The sequence below is a fragment of the Stigmatopora nigra genome, chromosome 16 (genome assembly GCF_051989575.1).
Source record: "Stigmatopora nigra isolate UIUO_SnigA chromosome 16, RoL_Snig_1.1, whole genome shotgun sequence".
NCBI lineage: Eukaryota > Metazoa > Chordata > Actinopteri > Syngnathiformes > Syngnathidae > Stigmatopora > Stigmatopora nigra.
Window position 1 is genome coordinate 3,854,792 of NC_135523.1, and position 20,386 is coordinate 3,875,177.

Here is a 20,386-nt window from a genome sequence, read left to right on the forward strand (position 1 = left end):
TAGATGGTATTGAGAATAAGATGCTAAGAATAAAATGAAATCAACATATAAAGCAAATAGTAGGAAGTAGGACAGCACCTACCATCCCCTGCATGAGTCTTTGGAGTCCCTTCAAAGCTCTTTCAGCAATAGACTGCTGCACCCTTGTTGCAGGAAGGAGCGCTTTGGCAGATCCTTCCTCCCATCAGCTGTCAGGCTCTTTAACAAAAAAAATGGCTTTGTTAGGACCTACCATATGCATGGATGTATATTGATGTGTATGTATATATGTGTTTATATATGTATGTGTATGGATATATGTACTTATATATGCATGTATGTGCTTATATATATGTATCTGTATGTATATGCATAAATATATTTCATTAACACGCTTATTTATATATATATATATATTTATTCATGTATTTATTTATTAACTTACTTTTTAACTATCTATTTATGTCTAAAATGCCGTTCCTATTTCTGCATCCTCACCTGCTCCTGTGACATTCTTCTTCGTTAATTGTAATCTATGAAGTACACGTTGCTTTTTTTAAGCTGTGAGAAAAAGGTGAAGGTTGGCTCCAGTCTACTGTTTTTAAGTGTGATCTGGGAAATGGGATCTCATTCTCCCAAGCCTGGTGGGGAAACAGGTGCACTCTCAAGTTCTACTGTCCTGTCGCACTTCTCATAGCCGGAAAGCTGAGCCGGGCCGGCACCTGTTAAACATTCCGCAGAGGTTGTGAAATTGAAATGCTGGGAGTAAAGTAAAAAAGATTGAGAGCTGCTTAACAATGAAAAGTGAAAGTAACTCACACATGTTCTTCCTTGTCATAATGTCAATGCTAAATGCATTTCAAGTGAATTCACTTAGGTTTTGGCTAACTTGAAATGGACAAGTCTTCTTAAATAGACTCAGGGGAATATTAGGAAAAAGCTATAGTGTAAAAACCGTATTCATTCATTTTTTGATGGAAAAAAATATCATATGAAATGTGTGTGTGTGTGTGTGTATATAGATCAACTTCACTGAATGTTTTTTTTTTTTTCAATTCCTAAGTGGTCTAAACTTCTCCACTGGGAAACCCATCACTACACCGATGATGTTTGTGGTTGGGTGATGTTGACAACACATTGTGGAAGATGATGTGTTCTGGCCTCAGCTGTGGGGAGACTCTGATGTCATTTATAATGGGGGTCCATTGGGGATGAAGTGAAGAAGGGATGAGAGAAACCAGACCCTTTAGATGCACTCTATTGCTCTAATAGGAGACTAGGCTTGATATGGGGCTACATGCAAATACGGCTTAAGTGATATACAATTCAACTTGTTTGCTTAACATCAGCCAGAAAAAAAGGCGCTGATTGTGCATATAACATGCTTCTTATTCTTCTCTGTGTGTGTGTGTGTGTGTTTGTGGAGGAAGGAAGGCGGCTGACAGTTAGGGTGACTTAATACCACTTGATATTTCATGGCTGGGGGAATGTGGCGGCACTCCCTGCTTTATGGAGCTGGCCTGGATTATTTAGTTGGATGGAGTCGTGCCCAAAGGAACAGCTGAATGATGTCATGCATCACACACAAATACACACGCACACACGCATGCACACTTTAACACTGTAACTCACACTTAAGGTGTTGGCCAGTGTTGGGCTTCATCAGGATTTCCAAAGTTGAGATTGCGGGCTATTAGTAGTTCTTAACATTAGCTTCTTAGAATACAGTGAAGTTATACTTGATTGGTAAATTTGATATTGTTTTTTAATGACAAATAGTTGGTTTTCAATTGTAAAAAATGACTGACTAATTAAATTAATATTATGTAGACTGCCATATAACAAGATGTTATTCATCATTATTAGGGAAGGAGCACTGCAATAGTTGGTGGAAATATTTGTTTCAATTCAGATTGACTGGGAAGGTTTTAAAATCGATTTAAAATAATGTAAACTAGTCAGTGTGCCATTGGTATTTCATGGTAAACATACTGTTTCCTCCAAATAACATGCATTTAGTGTTTATATGCCATTTTTCTGGCAGCATTTTGGCTATGCCATAAGTTAGAATGTTAAATTGTTTGGAAAAAATCAGATATTTCCTAATTAAGGACATTAGGTTGTGCTTAAAATGTAAACTTGTCAGTGTACTGATTGTCCTGCAAAGTATGTTTTCAACAAATGGCCAAAATGTTGGGTTGTGAAAATTCAGGTAATAAAAATGTGCATATTATCTTATGTTTTAAACTATAAAACTATGTTGTCAGTAATATTGACCTGCTTGAATTAACTGGCCATAGGCATAAAATATCAAGTGGTACTTTACCTGCTTTGATTTCTCTTGCTAGAAAAAGTTTGGACTTTGTTATCGAGAGAATTCAATAGGTTGGGGTGTTTTTTTTTTTGGGAGCCAAGGGATGCTGATAATCAGGAGCCAGCGTAGAAGTGGGTCTGGGGGGGTGGTGGTGGGGTATACTAATAGGAGCCCGGGTGGATTTCACACAGGAAAAAAAAGGGTTGCGGCGGTGAGGTGGGACACTTGGGAGCAGATGTGCGTTTGGAGAGAAGGATGAAAGACAGAGGTGGGTGGTTTTAGAGGGGTCTCACTTTGCCAGTAAGCTGACCTCAAGGGTGCACGTGGTGTGCCACTTACAAGTACGTGTGAGTGTGTGTTTGTGTGCGTTTGATCAACGTCAAACACAAGATGGATAAAATCCTCACTGGTCCTTGGCAAGAAATGCGTGTCAACATCTCTCCTTCATATAAGAGCCTAAATATGGAAACTATGATTGGAAATTGTTTAGACAACCTGAAATGGTTTATCCTGAGGCTGTGCACAGCCCACAGATCAAAGCAGAGGAAACATGAATCATATAACTTTTCAGTACAGAAACAAGGGCTTTCTTCCTTCCACGTACTACAGTATATTCTGTCACAATGTTAAGGAAAACAAAAAAGGGGAGCACTTGCCTTTGTCATTTGTTTGATCAGTCGGTTCAACTTCTGTACCTGAAAAATTATTACATCAATAAAGTGTGTGGTTAGGGAACTCAAAGCGAACCACCAAATAAAAGAAAATGATGCCCTTACCACATTTTTTTTCCTGATTAAAGGCGCCGCCTCTCTTCATTTCCTTTTGTCATCGCTCCTTTCCGCAGTTTTCCAAGGAGGTAGATCTATTGCAGTTTGTATCCTCGACTTTAGTAATCACTTATCTGCTGTCTAGAGGCCTTTTCCCGCTTGACCAGCCATTCACCTTTCATTCTCCTGGGATTGGGAAAGAGAGATAACATGCACACAGCCAATTGAATGGTATGATAGCTTGATTTGTCCATTCATTTAAAATGATGTCTGTATTATAGAATATTATGTCGTTAAGTTAGCAGGGTGACATTAATTACATATTGGTCAATATGGCAATGGTTGATTCTTGTCAATTTTGTAAGATATGTAATGTAAAGTTAATCTTCTTTTCCCTTTATCCCCCAAAAATTAAGCCCTCCAGAAATAAAAAAAAAACTTAGCACTCACCTTAATGTTTTTTGTCAATCTTGACTCGTGATGCATTGCCTTTGTGTGAAATCGCCTGGCTCGAATTTCCTCACGATTCCAGGTTAAAGTGTCCTCTATTATCAGGCCATCTCCAAATCCAGTCTTCTAAAACTAGTATTTCTCAATTGGGTCAATATTTCCCACGCTTTAAGGCCTAAATTCTCCAAAGGTCAATATAAAGAAAGAATGCTTGGCAGGAAGCCTTGAAACAGCTGCACATTTACTTTAACTAGGCAATAGATGTGTATCTAACATGTTACACAAGTCTCACTGCAACAGTGGAAATATAGAGCGAGTTATCTGGGGAATAGTCGTGCACACAGGTGTAATGCAAAAAGTCTGCATGAGTCATTAAACTAAGACAAATAAGCAATAGCGTATCTTACGTTCAACTGGGGAGAAGAGCTACAAAATTAAATATAGCTCCTTTGCAAAGTGGCATCAGTAATTTTGACGAAGACAAGAAGTCTTCTCTAAAAGGACGCCAACTTGTGATTCTCAGTGTCTTTTAACACCTACGCCTACTTGCTTCTTTCAACGTTTTCCCGCAGCTAAACAGGAAAGACAAGCGTCATCGATGTCGTACCGACAGGTGGGGTTGCGATATTGAGAACGGGTGGGTGTTGTAAGTCATTTTAAATGATGTGCTATGATGAATTCTGGAAAAACTCTGCATTGAAGTAATACCTCGTTTATCGCGATTACTATGTTCCAAGAACTGCCGAAACAGGTGAATAACCGCAATATACTTTTATGGCCGCTATTTAACATTATTTTGACCCTTTCTATACTATTATTTAACTCCCGATGGTAGACACTGCCCACAAGTGGACAAATAAACAACCCCCCACCCCCATTTCCTTCATTTGTATTATTGTTCCTACGGTATAAAGTTTCATACATATTTAGCGGATGCAAGCCCAATATGGTGAATTACATTAACAACATTACTTATGGGTTCCTTGAGGGTATGATACAGTGCTCGCAGATACCAAATGCACACTTTAAATTTAACTATATTTACAAACTGTAGATGGAGTAACAGAGCAAAAAGGTCACGTTTTCTTGAGTATGGACAAGGAGGTTGAGGGTATTCACTTGTCTCTATTAGCAAACAGTTACCCCAGATCATATTGTCTGTCTGCCACCTTAAATTTGGCACTACAGATGGTCATTTCATGGTCACTTGAACAATGTCATCTCTTGTGATGCTCCAGTGAAGCAACGTTTTGTTCAAAATTACTAAGTAGTGAACAATGTTCAGCTTTATATCTGCAGAAAGCGGTGGCTGGACCTCCTGCTGATAGGTTCAAACATTGGGGATATGTTTAGCATATTAAAATAAACACCAACGACTCCTAAACGTTAATTGTTCCTAGTTTTCAATTTAAGTCGTCCAATAGATATGGTTTGCATGTGTGTGTGTGTGTGTCCCATTTAAAGCACCATGGACGCCACTGCGCAACGTTTGCTTCACGGTAAAAGGGCTGATTAAATATTTAATACGTACCCCCCTACCCAACTCCCGACTTCCAACGGAATCAGGTGTAACTCACTCCTATAATCTCTCCCAGCTTGGTGTGCGACAGTAATTATAGTTAAATTAACTGTGAGAGGCGGAGAGTCGACGCCAGGCAAAGCTTTGTTACTTTAATGTCTGCTTGCAAGTTTATAGACCTGCTGCTGCTCTGCCTTGAAAGAGCTATTTGCATCTATTCTTCCAAACTGTATTGGTATTACGTTAAGATTAAGTAATTAGTGTACATTCTGATCTTAAAGTACATTCAAAATGAGGTACATGCATGCATAAAAATGGAGAATATTTGAATTTTTCAATGCTTCGAATCCAGCTCATCAAGATCGGATTATTACATTTCTTTTGAAATTATCTGGACCATTTAAAAACTGATCTAAGCCACCTGAAAAACGTAATTCTTAGGCCTGTTTAGTCTTTACACTTAGAAATCCTAATTTCCAAGATTGATTTCCAGTTTCTGACCCTGATGAGATTCATTTTAAGTATTATGAAACTCACAAAAATCACCTTGTGATTTGCAGCCTTAATTAAACAATAATGAGATCCAGAGCCAGGCGCTAAACAATAAATGACAGTGTTAAGCATTTCCAAAAATGGGAGCCTAAAAAATGTTAGCAGACAATTGTGGATCTCTAAAACAGTGACAGTGGGCGTGTGGTTGAGCATCAAAGCATGAACTCACAAAGGCACAGAGCGGAGGATATATTCTTAAATGTTGGTTTTCATACAAGTACTGAATTATGTCTTTAATCCATTTAGGTGTGTAGCTCTTCCAAAAAGATCTCTGCATATGTAAAGTGAGTAATAAAGCAAACGGAAGGCACATACTTACCTTAATCCCACACACTCTCATTTTATGTCACTAATCTGACAGATTAACAACCTTTTATTACCTGAATACACCGCCTCCGACATCTTTTACCTCTTTGAGAATCCTGTTTAGAGGTATTTAAATTCTCTAAGCATTTCTTCATGCTTCCTGAGAACCAGTTATCTCAGACAACAGATGAATTAAAAGTGTGGAAAAAGGTAGAATGATGCTTCGGCTAACCTAGGTAGGGAACTTTTAACTTTTAAAGTCCTGCCAACTGTTCTATGGTAAACCAGACTTTAAAGCCACTTCATTATATTTCGGAGAGGATCACGTTCTCTTTTACCCAGAAATGCTGACAAGTAAAATACGGTTAAATTAGGAAATTACAGGATTAAATAAAATAATAATTAAACATACGACCAGAAAAAAACTATACTCAGGACAGGATGGCCAAGAACACACAGAAATATGAAATGTCCTACCAAAAAACACAAATCTGAGAGTGGCAAAGGATATTAAACCAGGAAAATCACTGGAAGTACTAGCACCGCAAGCCAAAAATGATAGGTTATCATAATGAATAATCCAAGTGATATGAGAGGTTGTGAATGACTCACTGTGGATTCTATCTGGAGAATTGAATCATCACCAGATTTCAAGGGAATGACCAACATTGAGCAGATACCAAAAATGTTTGACTCAGGTTCTTTCCAGCGGGAACAAACTGGCATGTTTCTGTCAATGTTTGCAGCGCACTTTCACCATTGCCTCGATTGCACAGCTCGTTCACACGAGCCTGGAAAGATGATAGAAATCTCCAAGGTTGGATCGAGTGGGCGGAGGTGAATTTTTCCGAAACAACTGTGGGAGAGGTGCTTGTTTCCCACAAGTCTACAGGGACTTCCCTCTCTCCTTCACCGCGGTAAAAGCACCACTGATGGACGCCCATGTTTGGCAGGTGCTCACATATACTTGGCGCCTACCGTTGCCCACAGCACTGAGGCCGTCAGGACAAGAGTGCATTCCAAGAGAACCGAGAACATTAGAATTTCACATTATCTCGCATCAATAGACTATTTGCTGCTCGTTGCAGTCCAGAGAGGCTCATCAAGACATGCCAAACTTTTGAAAAGTAGAGGTTGTAATCTTCATGAGATAGATGATGAGGTGGGTGGTTTTAGAGTGGGTGGAAGCTGAACTAACCTGCCTGTTAATGTAAGCAAGAAGCGCCATGAGATTTACTTGAAACTTAAGACAGAAACTGATGCACTTAAATCTTATAAAATCATAAGCTAGATAATGATGGTTTTACGTAACAGTAGACTAACACAAAATCATATAATTTACCATATTTGACAGAGAGCCATATGACATCAGCCTCGGTAGCATGACATTGCAAAAGGTAGGACAAGTTCATGTACATTGAACATAAGTGGGACAGAATTTTGTCTCACAATACTAATCTTAAAATATACATAATTTAGATAACATTTTCTTCGTTTCTTTTTTGAATAACCAGTTGTGGTTTTCATGCAAAAAATACACTGATGCTTAAAACAAAAAGTTAATTCACACTTGACTAAACAATGCAATCACCCAAACTGACATTTACAACAAAACATTCTACTTTTAGCTGAACTCAATATAAAATAATTGGGTTATCTGAAACGCATACTAGAGTATTTCTACACATCTGCTCGCAAAATTCTAAAATCCAGACTTGTTGATTTCGATTCTACAAGTATCGCAATCATATTTTTTGCCAGCGAATATACATACAAGTAGTAACACTGTGATTACATAAACAAAAGGGCTCACTCATTGGCTCACCTTGCAGACCATTAGAACCTTCCCAATATTGAGCCAAATACTTCACTCACACACATAACATACACACACACCCACCCACACATACATACTACACACATCTCTGGAAATACCTTTTCACTGAGTGCCCTTCTTTTTGCTGTGTGTTGCGTAACGACTCTTGTGTTGTATTATTGAAACGTTTGGCTCCGATTAGAGCAGCAGATGAAACGACTAAATGCTAATGTGTGATTTCCCGTGGGGCCGCCCGGCTTCATGAGGTGCAGGTGTTTGTCAGGGAGGAGGGCTTTTTAAAGCACATCCATGCCAATTACGCCCGCCATTGTTTGGATTTTCTGTTACTCGTTGGGCAGGTGGTCCAGGTCTGCATCAGAAATTTTTCAAACGTATCGGGCCCCCCCCTACCCTGATCTGCTCTTTGCCCCCATGAAGTGGAGTTAAAATCAGTCATCTGGTAAATAGGAGGACAGTTGGGTGTTTCGAAAAAAGCTCTGCTCCAGCCAATAAAATGTTATTGATTATCATCAAATATAATAAAAACAGCATGGCATTGTTGATCTCATTAGTTTAGATAATATTTCTGCTTCAGAAAAAAGTTGTTTTTTTATCGCAATTGCACTCATTGGTTTGGAGGGTTCGCTACTCAACACATTTATTTTTCTATTTTGAGTAAAAAGGGCAATTTAGAAAGTAATGTTGGAGAATCACTGGTATTTTATATTCTTTATATAATTTCACCACTAACTTTTTAGTCAATATCATAGTTTCAAATTCGATCTCAACGTTGTGGGTCTCGGTATTATTTTGTTACATACTGGGCTATTTTCAAATTAATTAAAAATGTTGCTTTTCACAAAAATATAAATCTTCATGTGAACAAATTACAGAAGAACAAGCGTTTGAATCAATGCTCCAATTTTCTGTTGACAAATGAAATTGACCAATTGTACGATTAGCTGTAAAACACAGTTTGGGATTGACTTTCAGCCAGTTTCAAGAAATAATTCTTTCTCATAACAGTGAGAGTCCATAGGTGGTGGCATTAGCCTTTTTAGCATCCTGTGTGAGCTCAATACCCTTCCTCATCTCAACCCTTCAAGGGACAGCGCTGCCTTTTTTCCTGCTGTGCTGAGCATGCAAAAGTGCCTTCCGATTCTACTCTTCTCCTTCATTTATTTTTTTCTTTGCCCTCCTATAGTACATCGCCACAGATTTATCACCTCCCGCAGTTTTTTTCCCCCTGAAATCATGCAAAAGGAGGGAAATTATTCTTGGTTCCTGACAGGGGAGCCTAAGGGTGGTGGGGACCTGGTTAGGAGAAAGGGGGGTGCACAGTAAAGCAAAGGAGAAAGGAGTCTGAAAAAATGTGACTCATGTAAACGTTACTAAGAAGAGGGAGGGGAGATGTGGATGAGTATAATTGATTCCGACGACCCAAGTCAGATGGCGTTCTTCCCAGGGGGGAGACGGTGAGTGGATCCCAGCCAGAGTCACCGTTACGGAGGGGGAGGGAGGTAAGAGGGATGAGGTAGGATGGAGGTGTGGAGAATCTCTAAAAAAATAAATAAAATTCTATTCAACCGTGTGTAAGGGCCTGTTTACATGGCAACGATATATGAAAGATGAGAACATTTAGGTAGCATGGTGTCCTAGTGGTGAGCCCATCTGCATCACTCTGGGAGCCTCAGCTACCTCCTACATTCTAAAAACATGCAAGTGGAATAAAATGATAATTTGTTGAGAAGTGTGAATGGTTGACGAAATGTGCCTTGTGGTGGTTATCTGGCGATCAATCAACAACACCAATGCAAATATGCAACTAACATTAAAAGAAATAACAAAACAACTCTCCTCCATCCACATTTCTATGCAGATAAACTCGTATTACCCACACATCTATGACTCCTCAGAGCCAGACTGGATAACTGAATTAGGGATTCAAATGGCTTCTTACTTGCAAACCTTGTTAGCTTTTGTGCAACAGCGAACACAGACATCCTTGATTTGAGTTGTGTCTGGAACTGCTATATTGATGACGGTTATTAGCTGCGCGTGTGCATATGTGCTCCTTGTGTGAGTGTGCGTTCAGCAGGCCTGATTCATTAACCTCATGTAAGAGACAACTCAGTGAATGTAGGTTACTGCTCCGTAATTCCCCAAAGGCAAAGTGTGGGCATTAGCATCCAGTGATCTTGCCATATTCCCCCGAGCAGAGATGATTCCGGAAAGACACGCGTCGTCTCATTTAAAGCATTGTTGGACAGACATGCGATTTGCGCATTTTTCGTCAGGATTTTGTCTAGATTATGAGTCGATGTTTTGGAAATAAAGACGGACTATTGATAGAATGAATCGTGTTTAGGATACAGGACTGTACATGAAGTGGATGGCAGACTTGAGTCAGATGAGGAGTGAGAGAAAGATCGGAACAGATGGCCGGAGTTCCCCTGGGCTAATGGCGCCTGCCCCACTGAACACCGGGAACTCTTGACCATCTGGACAGAAAGGCAATGAGCAGCATCCCAGAGAGGATTCCCCACTGAAGTGACATGGAAAATGGGAGATGGGGCAAGGTCCATTTAAAGCAATATCACCAAAGCAGTGTACAAGGGCCATGTGGGAATTAGTTGACGAGTTATATGCTGAATCATATCCAGGAGTAGGCGCTGTCTCGCTCTCTTTATACAACCTTCTATTTTCTGGTGTGCTTATCTTAAATTTAGACCAGCTATGAACAGGGGTTAGGGGCGTAAAGCAAGAAGTTAGGTAACAAAATTATGCTTGTAACACACTAGGGATTCGAGAAACTGTAAATTACATTGCTCTTAATTCTAGTCTGCAATTGACCGTCGATCAAGTGGGTCGTGGCGATCTAATTTTCAAATAGGTGAAAAACATACTATAATGTGGAGTGATTCAATCATATGCCTAGACGAGATCCTGCTGTGTTACAGATGGAAACTAACTGCTACCATATCTACATTTAAAGTAATTACTTTTAAAGAGTTAAACCTGATGTTTCACGCATGCACACATGCTGAGCGTTTCTTGAATCTCAGCCGTTGAGCAGGGGGGAAAAGTTCTGAAGTGGAAGGAAATCTCTGTAATATTCTGTAAGCTGTCCATCACCTCATGTAGTGTAAGCACTTGCTGGAATGTATAGAGCTAAGCTTGGCAGAAATACAAATCAAAAGCATATTTTTGGTTGGAGCTTCGTGAGTGTGCAGTCATCTCTCATGCTCTTCAGGATGCTTTAAATGGATCCAGACTGGAAGTCGACAGGGGGAGATGGTATGTTTAGTTAAGGTAGATGATTTGAAACAGAGTTTGTTTCTCTTATCTTTCTATCAGGGTACTGCTACACATGGCGTCTATGAATATATAGACAAGGGGGAGTTGAGGGGGTGACGGGAGCTTCCGTTTTGTGTGTGTAAAGTTTTTGGTTAAAGAACGTGGGTAAATAAAATAAAATTAAATGTGCTTTTGTGTCCATTGGGCTATAACTCAACCACTGCAGATAAGCCATGAAATGATGACATTTAAAGTCAACTATGATAACCATAACTGTCAATTCTGTTCCGATGATGGGTGTTGAGAAGTGAAGAGTTGGACTATACATTCATTGCATTTTGTTTCAGTAAAATTAGCGTAACATGCATTACTATGAGTAGCAAAAATGTAACAATAATAGATATTAAATTTTAAAAGATTGCTTGCCAAGGAAACAAACAAAATACATAAATAACAATAACAGGATTTTCTCATTGGTACTGGACTGGATGGACTCAAAGTACAGTATTACCTGGGTGTTTTTAGAGGGGTAGTATGAAACGTATTAATCGTTTAGAAGAAGCCATTCGAGCCTGTCCTCCTGAGGTGTCTACCTCTCTATTCTCCATTTGGAGCTTCAGCGGATCGATGGCTTTCTCCAGCCGCTCGTCATCAATTATTCACCTGATCAACCCTGCTGCTCATTAGATGACTAATCTCTGAGGGCCAAAGGAGATGGGACACTTGGAAACCTGAGACCCGTATAGATGCAGCAGGGGAAAGGGAAGGGCAGCTCACATCTCCATATTAAGAGTGCTCCTAAATATGGGCCTACAGTTTTTCGAACCTACTCCTGACATGTAGAAGCTTGATAAATCTTTCATGTAACCATAGAATCACTTTGATGAACGTGCACACATATCACCGACACACGGCATGTGCCGACAGAGTCGTCACACATGTTAGTGTATCAAGACAGACTGACTAGCACCAGTGGGGTGTGAGTGAAGAGGATTGAAGCTAATGTTCTACAAAATACTGCATGTTGTACTCAGATTACACCATCGCTTAAGATGTTCTTAATGATCAGTGGATCATGTTTTTAAGACTCCCATAAATCTTTGTCGTTTCTGTCCGCTAATACCAAAGTTGCTTTTACAGTCTTGGATGACTTTGTTTGGGGTTTTAATCCCACACTGTTGAGCATAAGGGTCAGGAGACAAGAATAGGGCCATTACTCAATGTTTGTAAACAACAGGGACCAAGACCAAGTACTGTATCAGGAAAGTGACGGATCACAAGACATATAACCAAACCTATAGGCTCTCCTTTTGTACCAGTGGTGCCAAAAGAGAAAGTCAATTCTTTAGCCTCCCAAACCAAAACACAGCCTCTGAAAAAAAAGACCAACCAACCCTCAAGGTGTGCAGGAGAAAGCATACAAAGAATCGGACCGAAAGAAAGAAGAGAAAAAGCTCCAGTTCTTCGTTGCCACTGATCACAAAGTAGAGGGGGGTGCTTTGATCAGACAGGTCCCCCTGAGATGTACGAGGAAGTGAGAGCGCTTGTGTGACTGCTATGCTGCGTGTTAACGCTGATTAAAGGGAAATATGCATCAATGTATAGTGCATTTCTTTTCATCTGTGCCTGCATGTGTAACTGATGTCGCACCTTCAGCTGCCTATGCCCCACCTGAAGTCGCTCATTTAGAACCTTTTCAGCCTCTGTAAAGTAGAAGAAAATGAGTGAATAAGGCTATGAGGTTTTATAAGGTTTTGTCTCTGACAAGCTGCAGAAACCCAGGAAGGACTGCCCTTTGACCTGTGTGACAGAATCATGTGCTTCTAAAACAATTAGAGCCAAGTACCTGAATTCTACACAGCTGTGGTGTGGCTTTAGCTTCCATCCATTCCCTTCTGCTGTGTTGAAGAGGTTAAAAAAGAGAGAGGAGTTTCATGCTGTTGGAGAACAGAAGACAAGCAGGTATCTGATCCATCTATAAAATATGAAGCAATCAAACAGAATACTGCTATTGTTCAAATGCTCCACTTGGAGCCCTCATATTCTGAACAGCTATATTGTATAAAACAACATAACAACTTTACTGACTTTATAATTGTATATGCTTCCTTTTGGGGGACTAAAGTAAATATGTCACTTTCTCGTTATTTTTTATATCAGGGTTTCCATACAACAAACTTTTAATGGGAAATCAACTATCTATTAAACCTAAGGCTCAGACCCAAAGTTGATTCAAAGCTGTTCTTAAAAATTAAATTTCAACTTTAGATACCAATATGTTAGAGGCTTAAAACATAAAAAGATTGAGCATAATGCATAAGACAAATTTAGGGAGTTGAACCTTTTTACACTGCCATTTTATGTCTTAAAATCTATGTTTATTGCTTTGCAAAGATTATGCCTCAAAGTTACAAAATTGAAGTGTAGTAAAAAATAAAGGAGAGGCCCATAAGTACGCTGCTTAAAATTAAAAACCATTTGCAGGAAACGATCCCTACATTTTATCATAGAGGTCCATTAACAAATTAAAAAATATATACAGTACATCATTAAATTAGTCATTTGAAAACTGGCTCAGTAAAGCATCTTTTTTTATTTTCATCAAGATTATGTTTTCAAGGTACACAAACAACCACAAGCACAAAGCCATTTTTGCTTTACTTTTGGCTGTTACTCATTTTATCAATTTGTGTTAAACCTAACACAAACTGTGATCCCCATTTACTACCATTTTCTTCCTAATTGGGAATGAAGATGCACACACATGCACACACGGGCATTCAATAAGCACTAGAGCTGTTTAACCACTTCATTTAAATTTTTTGTTTTGTCAAACTGAATTAACCTTGTGTTCTGTTGTAACAAAACAGAGCAAAAGGTCATCTTAATATATTTTTAAATATCTATATATATTTTTTTTACAATGTATGCATCTATATATGTACCATCTATGTATATAAGCACACAATCACTAGAATATTTTAAAACATTTGGGTACATTCATTTAACCCTGTCTTTTTTTTTTCCATATGAAAACAGACATTTTCACGACACACCCATCAAGAAATTAAATTTGAATAAAATAAACATATCAAGGTCACCACACTTGACACAAGCATACAAAAAAATTGTATTAATCTGGTATAAAATAGCATATTCTCCTGGAAAACAGTACATGAACTCTAAATTTAGAGTCAAAAGATTCCCTCAGGTGCATACATAATCTGGTAACATTTACTAGCTGCAACAGTATTTTTCTCCGTGGTTAAAAGCTTAAAACACATGTACAATAAAATCTTGGCATGTCATGGAATACACAAATAGGCAACCAACAAGTACAGACTTGTTGGCTACCAAAGTGAAATCTTATGACATGGAGATTTGTTTAAAAATTAAAATTATTAGTTCTTCTTTTAAAGGCCACAAGGCAGTCACATGAGGCTGGCATAGGATTATTACAGTCATACTTAAAGAAAGTCACAATGAGGGTTTTAGTGGTCTTATTAACTCATACTAACTAGTACAAGTTTCCACCCCAAAAATAAATAATGACAATGATTTGGCACATTGACCCAGTCATCATCATTTGAATGTGATTGTGCAAACGCTTATCTGTTCTCATAAAGAATGTTCAGTTCCCATGTTCAACCAGAAATTGGTAGATGAATACTTAGTATTACCATAACTGTTATCATCCTGTTTAAGTGTGAAAATTTACTTGTTAAGACTTTCATGTAATGAATGATACCTTAAACTACATTTTTCAACACCTTAACAAGATATTTGTATAGATTCTATCAAGATTACATATGTATGAATCCAAAGACATGGTTTTTTAAGTGTAGATAATCTCTTAGCTACATTAGTTAGACCCCTCAATGTATACAAATGACAACATTTTCAATTTGAGACTCCCCATTGCAAACCATTTAGTAATATTGTCAATGCACAGGTAAATCAGTTCTGTTTTTCCAAATAAATCTATAGTTTTCTTTTTTTATATATATAGAAATGTGGAATAAGGTGCAGTTGTATAAATATATAGAACAAATATGTTATTTGAATTATATGATTTTAATTATGATTTAAAATTGATTGCAACAGTGTTGGATGCAGAACTCTGAGGCAGTTTGGAACAAAACTACATGCATCACTACAAATATTTATAGGAATATTGTTTATTTATTTTTATTATACTTCTAATAAACTTACTTTTGAAAGAATATTTAAATATGCACGAAATTTAAAAAAAAAAAACATAACAGTGCAACATAAATTCAGCATGACCGTTTTTTAAAAAATGTGGCATCTTTGACCTAATGATTAAGAACTGAAAAAGCACTACCCCAATGGGTGTACTTGAAATAAATATATATAAATATATATTTGTGGGAAGGGGCTAATTGGGAAACACTAAATCCCTGGCTTTCTTACAAGCTAATGAGGATTTGAATCAGGAGATTTTATATTACCGTCCTCAACTTCCACGCCAGAGTAGGAGCTCAAAGCAGCCCAGAGTAAAGTGGGTTGCTCACAGTGGTGGTGACCCCTCCAGTGTTGGAGAACCCCTTCTTTAGTATCGAAGACTTTGCTGCAAAGAACACAATTAAAGGCAGAACCAACTGCAAGTACTCCAAGGCATCCAACGGTAGTTGATGTCTGAACAGTTTGAATGTCCTCTCCTTCATTTCCACATTGGTGGAACATAATGTGCCTCTTAAGTTTTGCAAAAGACAAAAACTCCTCGTTACATTTTCCACATTTGACAAGGCTGCGTTTCTTGTTGAGCTGCCGCCAGTAGTGTGCGGCATGTTTTATCAGCTCTTTTTCAGCATTGTACCCACCCGGCAAAGATTGATGCCTCTGAAGTTGAACCAAGACCTCCTGGCCATGAACGTATAGAAGGTGCATCTTCATGTCCGCAAAATTTGAGGTAACCACTTGGCAGCGGCCGCATTTAATTTGCAGCTCCACAGATCCATCATGATCTTGTTCATCTGATGCTTCTGAATTTTCACTGTTAGGATGGAATTAGTAAATATCTGATTATTATTTAGAAAAAGAAAGGCTAAGATTATCATTTATTTTTCAAGAAGGACCTATCTTGACCACAAATAGTCTAATGAATAAATAGATTGCTGAACCAAAAATTGGTTGACTATTAACAGCCATATATTAGCTATCCTCAATGGAAAATGACTAATTTTACCAAGTCTCTTAATGTAGAAGCACTTGTCAATAGAAGCAGCAACACAATGAATTATAGGGTACAGTTAGGTACAAAATTACTGTTTTAAGAAAGTTTTTCAGCCTCAGAAGCTGGGGTTGTTAAAAGGCATTTTCATTTAGTTCAATGGGAAAGATACTTTCAGATGGCAAAATTCACAAAACTGCTGTAAATTGTTTAAATAATTTAATTTAAAGGTTAACTTACCCCACATTCTCTTCATGACGTTTAATCGATGGCTCCACTGTAAGCAAGACCTTATGCACCTCTCGCAGATGACTGATATAAACACCCACATATCCAAAGGCCTTTTCGCAGAACTCGCAACTTAGAGTCCGACGAGATCGAGCTTCTGAATGATGAAGCGTCATATGGGTGCTCAGGCTTCCGGAATGCGCATATGATTTGCGGCAAAATGGGCAGGCATACGGTCGACTGGTGCCGTGACTGTTCATATGACTCTGGAGGTGATGCTTGAATTGAAAGCAGCGGCTGCAGGTTGGACAACGATAAATAGAGCGGCTTGCTACAAAAATCCGGGAATGGGCTGTATTGCTCAGGTGTAGAGTGAGCGGAGGTTGTTGTGGAGAACAATCTAGGTCTGTCGCTGTTTTGGATGTCGGGAGCTGGTGACTTGGTACAAGTTCAGGTTCTTGACCATCTGTGCTACAGGCAGGCAAACTAAGTAACTGGGGAACTGTCTCCATCACCAACATTGGTTTGGGCTGAATGCTACGATACTTTTTAGAAATGTCAACCTCTTTTTGCTTTGAGCCTGATACAAGCATTAATGGTTTTTCAGGGACCCTTCGACGAAAAAACGACAATGTCCTTTTCTTTCTGGCCTCATGTGCTAAGATGTCTTCCATTGTCTTTCTCTTTCTGCCTCTTTTCCTTCCTGGGTTCTTTTGAAGGTTTCCCAGTACTGGGATGAGTGAGTTTTTATTCTGGGGCTGAGAAGGTGGGCTTAGTGGCAGGGTTTCTGATGTTTCATGAAATGAGGATGTAGGATCTTTGGGACTCAAGGGGCCTGACTGGCGAGCCTTCTTATCTTGGGTCAAGCTGAGTTTAGCGGCTGGAATAAGTGTGGTCTTCATTTTAGAATAAGGTAGAATGGGCAGTTTACCCTTAGGAGGAGAAGGGATAATCTGGACTGCTTTGCTAAAGATGGCAGGAGAGATAACAGCAATACTGTTTTGAGACTGAGCTGATGCAGGCTTAGAATGACATATCCTCATCATAGCACCACTTTGCTCCAGAGATTTGCCTGTGGAAGTTTTGAGAGCAGTTGATAGAGTTTGGGATGAATTTTGAGTGAATGATGCTGCAGGTTCTTCAACTTTCTCTGGAACTTGCTCTAACTGGGAGGCTGGGCCAAGAACTGCATTTTCCGGTAGTAGAGTAGGGACAGAAATTTCAGAATGTGCCGGGTCTATAAAAATGACTTGCTCAGACAATTCCTCTTTGGGCTTTTGAATTTGCGTGACTGTCTTTGTTTGTGTTGACCTCTCCCCAGTGAGAGTGTGAGCCCTTAGAGCAATTGGACGCAGTTTAGCTTTATCTGGGGTCCCAACATTCCTTGTAGGCTTGTATCTGGGGATGGGCAGCTTGAGTGTCTTTTGGATGGAGTGACTCTGTTGAGGTTGTTGTTGCTGTGTTGTTTGAGAGACAGAAGGGGGCAGTGCCACCAGAGAAAATGTGCCATCCTGACCAGCTATTTGCATCAAGGCATAGTTTTGGGTCGGCACAACGATGGATTTAGAGTTAGCGCCACTACCAGCTTCAGGAAGGGTAGGGGGAGGTTGACAAGACAGGACTGCAGATGAAGTGGAACTCACAATGACTGGGGCCTTGGGGGCGATGCTGCGGAAATGAAGGCTCTTCATTTGAAAGGCTGGATTCACTGGAAACCAGCTGAAAGAAAAAAAAACAGTTGCATTAGATGATTTAGAACCAAACCTTCAAAGATAACACAAAACCTTGCCACACTGTATTTTTTTATTGATCCTGGTACCAAACAGGTGGAGGAGATAACATAGGAATGAATAAAGGTCTAAAAATAGAAATTTGACCCTCAACCCAAGTATAATTCTGTACCATTGACAACATTGGGCACCATAGAATCATTTCAAAATCTACTCTCAACAAATTGACATATACCAAATGCTGAAGGTATCACAAACATTGCAACAATACAAGAGAAGAAACTGGAAAAAGATAACAGCTTTTTCAAGAAGTGTCCACAAAGAGAAATAGCAAAAGGCATATTGTGTAACAGCTGGAAGTGTTTTTGTGCACACAATATTTACACAGTGCCTGGCCACATGACAGCTTCATAAAACTGGAGGTATTCATTTTTTATATACAGTAGACAGCTGATAGTAGTTTGATTGTTACTGTGTGTGAACACTATGTGGAATAAAACCAAGTAATGGTCCTTCAGACAATTTATATATTCATAGATTTGAATCAATTGGGGGAAAATCATTGTACAATGCAACAGAGGTTTGGAGTGAGACCCATTTCACTTGAATTGGCAACTTTTAACCTTGTAACCTGAAGAAACAGCTACTGTTGTTTTTGACAGTTGTATGAGATCTCTATTGGGCGCTTGGTAGTAGGTTAGCAAGTGACCTAAACTTTTGACCCACTCAAAATATGTTTAGAATGTTTGACATACATGTTCTTCTCTTTCTGCAGTTCAAAATCAGTTGAACCTACATTTTCCTACACGTTCATTCTACTCTGGTTCAAAGACATCTTCCCTTGCTGAGCTCTAAATTTTATTGCATGGGTTTATGAGTCGTTTCTCCTGGAATAATCCAGCAAAGCATTGGAATACTTGTGCAAATATGAAGTTTCAAACCTAAAACCAAATCCTTCGGAAAAAGAAAGGGTCTGAATATCTTTCAAAGTCAACATTGAGCAGAAGACCGGTGTGGTGTCACATAACTTGTAAGGGGATCCAACCTCCATGATTATTGGAATATGAGATCCGAGATCACAAGTATATAGGGGTTAAAAGACAAATATACGTGGAGGTCACAGATTCCACTCAATCTGCCATGGGATTTGATGCGCCATCAGGTTCAATCTGACCGAGGTCATAGGTCAGGGCTAGGATGGTGCAGAAAGGTTGGGTTGCTTTTTTTCTTATTTTGGGGGGAGAGAATGCAAGGGACAGCGGAAAAGGGGGGAGATAGATTAACAGGTGAAGCCAGAAGGTGAGAGGTGAGGAACATATGTTTATGCACGGGAGAGGTCAGGGTTGAATAGAAGGGCAGTGTGTGAGCAGGCAAAGCATGAAGTGAGCATAATTTTAAAAATACATCAACCAGTTTTCCTCAACTTCTGAAGAATATATTTAGTGGCCTCAATTATTCATCTTGTTGTGCCAAATAAAAGTTGCGCTTATGAAATGTACTGAAAAATAAAAAAGCTGTTAAACAGCACAATCATTTGATGTGGAAAAACTAATTATTAATTATTATTGTTTTAAATATCTTTGATGGCTTGGAAGATCTTGGCAGTTCCAAAGGTTTAATAATGTATCTGTTTTAAATGAAAACAACAACAAACCCAGTATTATGGGGAGAGGGCAGTTGAGATTTGTTATCTCCTTGGTAGGTCATAGCATTGCTCATCTGGGACTTAAAGATAGGGCACGGAGATGAAGCCGGTCTGGAATCAACCAAGTGTCCATGTTTATGGGAAGGAGGGGTAAAAACAACGGAGGCAACCCCCCTCTAGGTTTTGGCGCAGATGAAAGGCCAGGATCTAGCCTAGATAAGAAGCCAGAACGTGGAGGGGGTGCGGGGTCGGGGCCAGCCGGCTGTGAGAAGTCGTGTTTAGCAGCCAGCTTCTAGTTTCCTAATTCTACATGCAAACATGACCGATTTCACTGCAATGTTATTATTATGTTTTACCATTCCTCTTTTGAGAAAAAACCTTTCATTTTGTCCAGCCTGGGAAAACATATTATTATGTATGTTAAAGGTCTCATCGGTCTTCTGTGCATGCAAACGACACAATCACTAAGTGAAAACAGTTTTTAACTTAAGCTAAGTGTAAAATCAAGTGTGTTGATCATTCTGTGTGTGCGTGTGTGGAGGAGAGTTCAGCTCTTGTGTCGTGCAGGGTAAGCGCAGTCATAGCAAAA

At 39.1% G+C, this 20,386-nt stretch overlaps 1 protein-coding gene and 1 long non-coding RNA gene across 6 annotated transcripts in view; both read right to left on the reverse strand.

The window, feature by feature from the left end:
• Window positions 1-56: 56 nt before the first annotated feature.
• Window positions 57-4,387, reverse strand: LOC144209812 (uncharacterized). The gene is made up of 5 exons (XR_013329250.1): window positions 3,511-4,387; window positions 3,070-3,246; window positions 2,950-2,988; window positions 478-701; window positions 57-198 (listed from the first exon to the last, which is right to left on the reverse strand). It is a non-coding gene; the product is annotated as an uncharacterized LOC144209812 (long non-coding RNA).
• A 4,017-nt stretch (window positions 4,388-8,404) lies between these two features.
• Window positions 8,405-20,386, reverse strand: part of znf438 (zinc finger protein 438) — a 66,690-nt gene continuing 54,708 nt past the window's right edge. For 3 of the 5 annotated variants that reach the window (XM_077735604.1, XM_077735605.1, XM_077735602.1), the window contains 5 exons: window positions 16,435-18,141; window positions 15,473-16,017; window positions 12,847-12,975; window positions 12,651-12,703; window positions 8,405-9,261 (listed from right to left, as the gene is read on the reverse strand). In XM_077735604.1, the coding sequence (XP_077591730.1) occupies window positions 12,875-12,975; window positions 15,473-16,017; window positions 16,435-18,113 (2,325 nt within the window). In that variant the 5' untranslated portion in view covers window positions 18,114-18,141 and the 3' untranslated portion in view covers window positions 8,405-9,261; window positions 12,651-12,703; window positions 12,847-12,874. The remainder of the gene's footprint in view (window positions 9,262-12,650; window positions 12,704-12,846; window positions 12,976-15,472; window positions 16,018-16,434; window positions 18,142-20,386) is intronic. The other 2 variants (XM_077735606.1, XM_077735603.1) reach the window with 2 other exon arrangements.